The 10,348-nt window shown below is 41.9% G+C and overlaps 2 protein-coding genes across 2 annotated transcripts in view; one reads left to right on the top strand and one right to left on the bottom strand.

Moving 5' to 3' along the window:
- Window positions 1–511: 511 nt before the first annotated feature.
- LOC311256040 (uncharacterized protein) lies at window positions 512–3,395 on the top strand. Its single transcript, XM_084350791.1, has 2 exons — window positions 512–2,693; window positions 2,778–3,395. Exon 1 carries the CDS (start codon window positions 606–608, stop codon window positions 2,409–2,411), a length of 1,806 nt encoding a protein of 601 aa, XP_084206917.1. The 5' UTR covers window positions 512–605; the 3' UTR covers window positions 2,412–2,693; window positions 2,778–3,395.
- A 2,582-nt stretch (window positions 3,396–5,977) lies between these two features.
- The window catches only part of LOC311256436 (NACHT, LRR and PYD domains-containing protein 4A-like), a 28,523-nt gene continuing 24,152 nt past the window's right edge, over window positions 5,978–10,348 (bottom strand). The window contains exons 14-15 of the mRNA XM_084351518.1: window positions 7,733–7,906; window positions 5,978–6,825 (exon numbers count right to left, since the gene is read on the bottom strand). Coding sequence (XP_084207644.1) covers window positions 6,816–6,825; window positions 7,733–7,906 — 184 coding nt within the window. The 3' untranslated portion in view covers window positions 5,978–6,815. The remainder of the gene's footprint in view (window positions 6,826–7,732; window positions 7,907–10,348) is intronic.

Raw genomic sequence — 10,348 nt, 5'->3', positions numbered from 1 at the left:
AGCAGAAAATATTTTACAGAAGAAGATATTCCAGCTCTTTATGATGACACGAGAGGAAAGGCGGAGGATCGCTCCAGTCTGCAGAGAGAATTGTGCTCACCTGCGATGGACGGACTTCACAGGCCACAGAGTCCTACGTGAAGCAAGGAGGACTGCCCATTTTATTGACAACGAGTGGGAAACACACTCCTACATACTACAAACAAGAGGGATGCAGGAGACTCATACCGGTGCTAATCACCACTCAGAGAAGTGCACTCACCTCTGAGCATGCTGTTCAGTTACTGTTCCTGAAGAAGAACATGCATATTTGAGGATGAATTGAAATGTGCTCAGGTTTACATAATACAAGTTACTACAAATAAAGGTTGATTGTTTGATTAGATAATCTCTGCCTTTTGTTCTCTGTGCCTCCAGAGCTCCCACAGCAACATGTCTGTAAGGAGGAGGAGGTTCTCGCTGACCAGAAGGTCTGTAACCAGGAGAGGAACTCCAGTCTGGACCAAGAGGACCCAGAGCCTCCAGAGATTAAAGAGGAACAGGAGGAACTCTGCACCAGTCGGGAGGGAGAGCAGCTTGTTCTGAAGGTTGAGACAGATACTGTCATGTTGACTCCAACTCATGAGGAAAGTGACCACAGTGAAGCAGAACCAAAAAGTGACCACCAGCGCCTCTCTAACAACTCTCGTGTAGCTGAGAGCCAAGATCAGAAAGGAGGACAACATGGAGATTCAGGATCGGCTGGAGATGGAGAGCCAAAACAAAAGAAAAGACATCACGGAAGCAAAAGTCACAGTGATAATGCAAAAAACTCTACCTCATCAGACATTCACCATAACACTCACCCAGGTAAAAAGTCTTTCAAATGTGACACATGTGGAAAGGCTTTTAAGTTTAAGTCCCTTTTGAATGTACACCTAAGAACCCACATAGGTGAGAAACCGTATTCTTGCCAAACATGTGGGAAGACTTTAAGCACAAGGGCTCACTTAACAGTCCACAAGAGAACCCACACAGGTGAGAAGCCGTATTCTTGCCAAACGTGTGGGAAAGCTTTTACTCAGAGTGCCGACTTAACAGTCCACATGAGGATCCACACAGGTGAGAAACCGTATTCTTGCCAAACATGTGGGAAAGCTTTCAGCCAAAGTGCTCACTTAACAGTCCACAAGAGAACCCACACAGGTGAGAAGCCGCATTCTTGCAAAACATGTGGGAAGACTTTCAGAAGAAGTGCTCACTTAACAGTCCACATGAGAACCCACACAGGTGAGAAGCCGTATTCTTGCCAAACATGTGGGAAGACTTTCAGAAGAAGTGCTCACTTAACAGTCCACATGAGAACCCACACAGGTGAGAAGCCGTATTCTTGCCAAACATGTGGGAAAGCTTTCACTCAGAGTGCCGACTTAACAGCCCACATGAGAACCCACACAGGTGAGAAACCGTATTCTTGCCAAACATGTGGGAAAGCTTTCAGCCAAAGTGCCGGCTTAACAGTCCACATGAGAACCCACACAGGTGAGAAACCGTATTCTTGCCAAACATGTGGGAAAGCTTTCAGCACAAGTGCTGGCTTAACAACCCACATGAGAACCCACACAGGTGAGAAACCGTATTCTTGCCAAACATGTGGGAAAGCTTTCAGCCAAAGTGCCGACTTAACAGTCCACATGAGAACCCACACAGGTGAGAAACCGTATTCTTGCCAAACATGTGGGAAAGCTTTCAGAACAAGTGCTAGCTTAACAGTCCACATGAGGACCCACACAGGTGAGAAACCGTATTCTTGCCAAACATGTGGGAAAGCTTTCAGCCAAAGTGCCGACTTAACAGTCCACATGAGAACCCACACAGGTGAGAAACCGTATTCTTGCCAAACATGTGGGAAGACTTTCAGAAGAAGTGCTGGCTTAACAGTCCACAAGAGAACCCACACAGGTGAGAAGCCGTATTCTTGCCAAACATGTGGGAAAGCTTTCACTCGAAGTGATGACTTAACAGTTCACATGAGGATCCACACAGGTGAGAAGCCGTATTCTTGCCAAACATGTGGGAAAGCTTTCAGGGACAAAAGCAACTTTGCAGTTCACATGAGAATCCACACAGGTGAGAAGCCGTATTCTTGCCAAACATGTGGGAAAGCTTTCAGGGACAAAAGTAACTTAACAGTTCACATGAGGATCCACACAGGTGAGAAACCGTATTCTTGCCAAACATGTGGGAAAGCTTTCACTCAGAGTGCCGACTTAACAGTCCACATGAGAACCCACAGAGGTGAGAAACCGTATTCTTGCCAAACATGTGGGAAAGCTTTCAGCCAAAGTGCCGGCTTAACAGTCCACATGAGAACCCACACAGGTGAGAAGCCGTATTCTTGCCAAACGTGGGAAAGCTTTCACTCGAAGTGATGACTTAACAGTCCACATGAGAACCCACACAGGTGAGAAGCCGTATTCTTGCCAAACGTGGGAAAGCTTTCACTCGAAGTGATGACTTAACAGCCCACATGAGAATCCACAGAGGTGAGAAACCGTATTCTTGCCAAACATGTGGGAAAGCTTTCACTCGAAGTGATGACTTAACAGTTCACATGAGGATCCACACAGGTGAGAAGCCGTATTCTTGCCAAACATGTGGGAAAGCTTTCAGGGGCAAAAGTAACTTAACAGTTCACATGAGGATCCACACAGGTGAGAAGCCGTATACTTGCAACACATGTGGGAAGACTTTCAAATCTTGTACTGAATTAAATAAACACATGAGAATCCACACAGGTGAGAAGCCTTTTACCTGTGACATTTGTGGGAAGGCTTTCAGCTTTCGTCCTCACTTAACTCATCACATGAGGGTCCACACAGTTGAGAAGTTGTATTCTTGTTAATTAATGTCAATGATTTAATGATTCATGTGATTTGTGTTTAAGACAGTCCACATTAAGCCATGGTGACATTCTGGGAAAGGTGAAATACAATTTGAAACATTAAAATGTTAGTTTAGTTTTAGTTAGTTTCTGTGAGTTCTAGACTTGGATTCTAATAATATTAAGTTAAAGTAGTTCATCAGATGTGGCTGAAAAATCTTAACTTGAAAATTTTCAAGTTAAGATTTGACAGGTGGAAATTTGGTCACAAGAGGAGGTTTTTTCTAACACTACTGATGAACTGCTGGTGTGACACTGGTTTAATACACTGTGTTTCTTTTAAGACACTATCATGTGGCTTTGTCTGTTGTTGTTATGGCACGTGTTTTATATATTTTATGTACAGTAGGCCTTTAAATGTCCAGACAGCTCCACGTAATGACTTTATAAAATGGTATAGATGTTTTCTGAACATATCACTGCCATTTGGTTGTAAAGCTTTATTTTTTTAATATGTTTTTTTTTTTTTTGTCCCGTTTTGAAAATAAACAGAAAAAAAGCATTTGAGTTCAGCTGAGTCCCGCTCTGCAAACACTCCACAAGCTTGTCGTCTTATTATGACACAGTACTGGCTCAGACAGATGGTTTTACTGACCTCTTCTGGAGGAGTTTCATGCCTGCAGCCTCTTCCAGCAGGGATTTCACCTCGACATGACTGCAGCGAGGTGACAAGTTCAGCCACCAGAGGTCCAAACAGATTCACACGTCTGACACACCCAGTGAATTCACAAAACACCACTGATTAGATGCTTAAATTAATGCACAAATTCTGTTTATAATTAAGACATAATATAGTAATATATTATTATTATTATTGTTAATAATAATAATAATAATAAAAAAAATATGCTACAAATCATCAGTAAAGAGGGAATCATGCTATTCTTTGTGGATTTTCTGCTAAAATGTATCATATAAAACATATTTACATATTTAAAATCATATTACATAATCAGATACAAAAAAGGTAACTGTATTCGAGTAAAGTTACAGAAATAAAATATGTAATTAGATTACAGATACATTCAGTAACAAAGGGGATCACTAACAAGATTACAATTTCAAAATAAAGAATGATATACTAGTCTGTAACTATGTATTCTATAAGAATATACACTCGTTATTAACATTAAATAAAAGTCATCTAATTGATTTTTCTTTTCTCTAGTCTTTATTAGCATAAGTAAAGGAAAGACATCAAGTTACATTACTTTAATATTGTGATACCTGGATTTCGTCCCTGAGTACATTTTTAACAGGTCATTAGTGACACTGTTGGAATACATTTTTAGAGTAACCAAACATGGACTCCATGTTTTGTTTTGTATTTGTTCAAAAGGTCCCTCAGAAAGAACCAACAATGTCATCAGTCAGCTGAAGTTAAAACAGGAGCTGCAGTCTTACACATTAACTGTGTGATATATAAAATTACTGAATTGTGAGAGAGTAACTCGTAAACTTTCACATGGTCTATTTCACACAATTACCTGTAATACATCATGGGAGTATTTTTTGAAAAAAGTGAGAATATCTGAGAAAAAATTGAAAATTCTGAAAAAGTCAAAAATTATAGAAATAGAGGGGGAACATTGCGTCTTTATTCCTCCTCGCCGTCAGTGTGAAAGTTACAGAGGCTGAATGGGGGGACAGTTTCATTCTGCCTCTGATCCACCAGTGGAGGTAGTATGTCACACTTCAACCCACAACACAACGTTATAGGACCAAACAACAGTAATGTGTTAGCAGGTCGTGCTAAATTGCCAGATTTATATATGGAACAGTCTCTGTCATCCTGTCCTACCGACTCTTCGTCACACTTTCACCTGAAAAACAGCGTCTGTCCCCGTCACTGAGAGAAAGGCAGCTCCTGCTGTTTGCTGGTGGTGATTATGTGACGGGATTGCAAACAAAATTAATTTAACTCACCATGTTTTTGTCTCCTTTCACTATTGTGTTGTTGTAGTTACTGTCTCTGGCAACTTATAGGGAAAAAACCCACTGCGACGGTCAGCCCTCCCTACCAAGACTTCAGTGAACTTCGCCTGGAAAACCGCCAAGGAGCAAGTAGCAGAAGTAGTCAGGGGTGGAAAGTAACTGAGTACTCAAGGACTGTACTAAAGTGCAACTTTGAGGCACTTGTGCTTCTTCTGAACATTTAAATGTCACTGTGCCTTATACATTTACTGCAGGACCTTTACCTGACGGCTGTTAGCCTACAAGTTATTTTACATGCACAACATGATCTCTGCTCCAATGTTTTTCATCCGGGATTAGTGTACTCTTTCCATTTAGCCAGCAGCAGGAGTTTTCACAACAGCTGCCAATCTTATAAAAAAACAATGGATTGTTAAAAATTCAACCAGTCGTTCCCAACCTCTTTGGTTCGTGACTCCATATGAAAAAGCAGAATCTAGTTGGGGCTCCTTGTCAAATATCAGAGGTCTGTTAGTTGTTAGTAGCCCCTAGAGCATGACACGGGAGTGGATTTTCACTCCCGTCCCATCCCACTCCCAGAGAAAAAATCCCATCCCATCCCAATCCTGTAGAATGACTCCCGCTCCCATCCCGCTCCCATCCCACTCCGTTTTTTAGTGGCCGGCCCGGCCGGAAGTCAAAGCACTGTTGGATGTGTAGTTCTTTTGACTTGCTAACACAAGTCAAAATAGTTTTGGCTCACTGAAAGATGACTACAAAAATGGATGTGTCTGTCCTTTTGGTTGTTTAACACGGCTGAAAATCATCATCTATTAATGGCGTTCCCGCTCCCGTTGATTTTTATTCCCATCCCGTCCCAATCACGGTATTAATAAAACTTTGACTCCCATCCCGCGGGAATCCCACGGGAATCACGTGACCCGCGGGAATTCCCGAAAAATGTCATGCTCTAGTAGCCCCCCTCTGAACCTCTGATCAACACAAGTGGAACCATCAAAATATTGTTCAATACATTTTTTGCTCATTACAGAAATATAATCATTTGACTTTAAATACAATTTTCATTTAATTCCATGCATTTTTCAGGGATTATTAGAATAAAAACAGTAATCCCACACACGTAGAAGAGATGCATTGTAATAGAGTTAGTAGTTTTTTCCATCTGCAGTCCAAACAAACATTAATTACTAATATTTTGAACATGTAACATTTAGAGAAAGTGATCCCATTCCATAACAATTGTTAGTGTTGTAACATTCAGTTGTAACACAGTAGTGCTTTCTACAAACAATGCAATCTGTCCCAGAATATAATGAGATTCATATGAAATAAAACATCTAAACATACAGAATAAAGAACACATCTACAGAAATAATCTTGCACTGATGAATATTATACTGCAGACTTCTGCATTCTGACATCAACCTCCATTTTACAGTATAATATGAAAATTAACAGGCGTTCTCCATCATCCAACAACCAGTAAGTGTAGAAACACAGACTGACTGAATCAGAAAAGAAAGACAGAACGTGATGCAGACTCACGTCCAGGTTCCAGGTGGAGGAGGTGCTTGAGTGTGGAGCAGAAGGAGTGGAGGAGTGTCAGTGTGTCTGCAGAGACTGTGTAGAAGGACAGAGCAGCAGCAGAGCAGTCCAGATACACTGATGATACTCTGTCACATCCAGAGGAACGCAGGGATGATGCTGGACTGGACATTGTGTGTGACAGTGGAGCTGATCTCAGAGCAGTTCACACTGCAGCACTGACGGTCGTCTCCACTTGTTGTGATTGGTCCGTCAGTCACTGCTGGATGAAGCTCTCCTCTCTACTCCACCTCCCAGTAACACGGCCCAGTCAGAGCCTCTCCACCCACCAGCTGATGGTGCTGCTTCAACCTCTCTGGATCATCAGCTGATCCTCTCAACACCTCCACCTTTCTCACCACTCTGACAGAGATCACCTCCATCTGATGAGAGAAGCAGAGAGACAGTAGAAGTGATAAATGAGTGTTTACAGAGACTCCCTCCATCAGCTGTCAGTCAGTGATATAAAGACCAGCAGGACTTCAGTCCTGTTCAGACAACAAGTGGAGCAGCTGTGTAGCGTAGGCAGCTTCCTTTCAGCTCTCATGTTAACGTGTTGGAGTGAAGCTCACAGACCTGCAGACACTTTGGACATCAAGTCTGTTTACTCTGCAGGTTTCACTGAATGACACAGTGGAAATAAATTGCTGACAGTCCCTGAATGCATCATTACTGCAGGAACACAGCTATTCACTGCTCTCTTTAGTGATGTTTAACTGCTTTCCAGGTTCAAAGCTGTTATAAACCAGCATCTCTATTTATTATGTTCAATATCAGCTGTGGTTTGTGGACTTCAGCAGAGGTTCTGGTCTGTATACAGACCACATGGTTAGTAAATGTAATGATGGTTCTCTGAAATAAGCGCCAGTGAGTTTCAGGCTTCAGTCGGACTGATCTGAGAGCTGTGACAAAGATGAACTGATCAGTTGTTCAGTGATGAAATGAGAGAACAAACACTTTGAGATCAGATTTGATGCTCCGACAGTTGGATGAATGAGGACACTGTCTCTATACATCCTGTGATGCTGTCAGCTGTGATCCAGCTTTACTTCCTGTAGACATGAACACAACAACAACAATGTCTTCACATCAACTCAAACACATGATCACAACAAGCTTCTAATCTGACTGGCTGACTGCTCTCTCTTTCTGTCCAATCATGAAGCCTGTCAGCGTTCTCCTCTCACAGCTTCACTGAGGAAAACAGGAAATACTGGATCTTTACTTTGATACTGTGTTTAGTACAATACTACTGAAACCAGCATGAACTGACTCCAACCCTCTACTGACCTCAGAGTCTCCAGTCTACAGTCTGGACTCTCCTTCAGATCAGACAGCAGCTTCATGTCTGAATCCTGCAGGTTGTAGTTACTCAGCTCCAGTTCTCTCAGATGGGAGGGGTTGGACTTCAGAGCTGAGGCCAGAGAAGCACAGCTGATCTCTGACAAACTGCAGCCCTTCAATCTGAATAAAGAATAAATGATGTAAGTTTAGAAGACAATGTTCCTGCTTGAAATCATTCAGTGATTAATAATGGAAAGTTCAAACATCTGAACCCAACAGGACGCAGGTTAAAGCCTCTAAAATACAAAAGGTGACAAAGTTACTATTACTACTCATTACTATTAATGACAACGTGCTGCTACTTCAATAAATAAAGACTAGATTCAATTCAAGATCACAAAGTTTCCAAAGCTGCAAATATGTCAGGATAAATTTTTTGTGAAACAAAAGTAATTTTTATTCTGGCTGTAGGGGAGTGATATAAGTTAAAAATAGAATTACTGAGCTGTTAAAGCCAAATCTTTGCAATCTCTGTAGTATGTTGTATCGATATGGGTCTGTATGAACTACACTCAGATTTATCTTATAATAACTGGGGGCTAGTTTGACCGTGGTTTTCGGAGTGGAGGTGGGCTTGACTGCAGTCGGGTCTCCCAGGAGAGCTCCTCCAGGTGTCTCATCTGCGCTAGCCCGGTGTGTGCCGACAGGTGTTGAGCCCTCGGTGGTTTGTCCATCAGGTGTTAAAATCCCCTTCCTCCACATGTCCTCCGACGCCTCTTTTGCGTTGTTGTATGTTGTAGGTCCTTCTTCAGAAAAGACTATGAGCTTTGCGGCGCCGGTGTCTGGAACCTGAGTCCTTTTTCCTTTAGCACCTTCCTCAGCGGTGCATATTCCTTTCTTTTCTTCATAATTTCTACTGGGTAATTGTGGTCGAAATAAACTCTTTTTCCGTTGAGGTGTACCTCTTTCTTTCTCCAAGCGGAGTTCGGCACCAGTTCCTTGGTTCTGTAGGCGAGGAAGCACACCATCATGGATCTTGGGGTGGCTTTGGTCCAGGTGATCTGTGACAGCGTTGTATTTTAAAGTTGATGTCAGGGAGCGATAACTCGGACTTGATCAACTTCTCCACAAACTCACATGCATTGTCTCCCTCCCCCCCTCGGGGATCCCAAAGATGGGAGGTTATTTCTGCGGGCGCTGCTTCTAAGTCTATCAGTTTGGACAGGACGCACTCTTGTTCCTGCAGAGTTTGTAGAAGTTCGTCTTTAGCATTAGTATTCCACTCTTTCAACTCGGCCACTCGGTTCTCCACTTCATCCATTCTGGCCTCCATATTTTCAGCTCTGCCCCTATCTCACTTAGCTTCTGGTTAACTCCTTCTTTAAAGTTCCCAAACTCTTCCTTCATGTGTCGTTTGATTGTCTCGCAGAAACAGTCTAGTTCCTTCTTCATGTCCTTGTGTCTTGTCTTTATTTCAGCGTGGACAGCGCTGATGCTGCAGCCAGAGTGCACATGTCCACGTGCTGCTAGCTTCACTTGTGCCGGCAGCTTCATCAGCGTCTCCTGCCGGCATTTCTTCGTTTGTCGTTCTGTCCTGATTTTTTTAAATTTTTAAATTTTTTTTTTTACTATTTTTCTAGAATTTTACAAATAGAGTACAAATAGTATCGCAGCAATGAATAGGTACATCAGTAAAAAGTTCACTTTGTAGAAAGTCACGATACATCTCAGTGATAACACTAGTGTAGACTATGTAGCCCTCTAGTTAAGCTAGAGAGAACAGAACAAACCAAAAAAGAGAAAAATACAAAAGACAAATGGAAAACAAATAAAAAAAACAGAAAACATTTGAATGGGGGGTATGAGCAGGCTGCCAGAGACTATAAGTTTTCCCTAATCAATGTATTTCAAGTGCGGGATAAGTTATCACCACTTTGTGTAAGGTATGTGTCCCATTTTTCCCAGAAGGCATCACCTTTATCCTTTTGCATTCTTAGACTGAGTGTCATATGTTCCATGCATTGAATGTTTTTAATTATAACTACTCATTGGTCGATAGTGGGAGGTTCTTCACAGAGCCATTGCCTTGTTATGGCCTTTTTACTTGCTGCCATAAAGATTTTTAAAAGGTATCTGTCATTTTTTGGTAAAGGTAGAAGGATAGACAGGTGAATTTAGTAAGGTAGCTTAGGACTTAATAATACTATGAACACCCTCCCAGAAGGGTATGAGAACTGGACAGCCCCAGAATATGTGTGCATGGTCTGCCACGCAGTCGCCACATCCTCTCCAGCATTTGGGTTGTGATCCGGTCTGTCTGGACTCTTGCTTTGGTGTCATAAAAAATCTAACACAGTTTTTCCCAAAAAATCCCTCCACAGTGAGGCTGTGGTAGTGATTTGTGTGTTAATTATATTTGTCCATTCCTCAGAGGTGATGACAACTCCCAATTCTTTTTCCCAGTTTACCTTTATGAAATTTGTTGAGTGGCCTCTTAGTTCAGTTATGTACTTGTAAAATTCAAGAATGATATTTCTAGACAATTTTGCATTATAAGCCCTAATAAACATTTGGGTGATGCCTGATACGTTTCTTGGCATATGTACTTTAATGGTCTTATCA

The sequence above is a fragment of the Pagrus pagrus genome (assembly GCF_965226575.1).
Source record: "Pagrus pagrus genome assembly, chromosome: 4".
Lineage (NCBI taxonomy): Eukaryota > Metazoa > Chordata > Actinopteri > Spariformes > Sparidae > Pagrus > Pagrus pagrus.
Note: the sequence above shows the minus strand (reverse complement) of the source record. Positions and strands in the feature narration are given on the sequence as shown.

What these genes read in the sequence shown, in the direction of transcription:
- LOC311256040 (XM_084350791.1), top strand. Translation starts at nt 606, where the DNA reads ATGTTGACTCCAACTCATGAGGAAAGTGACCACAGTGAAGCAGAACCA.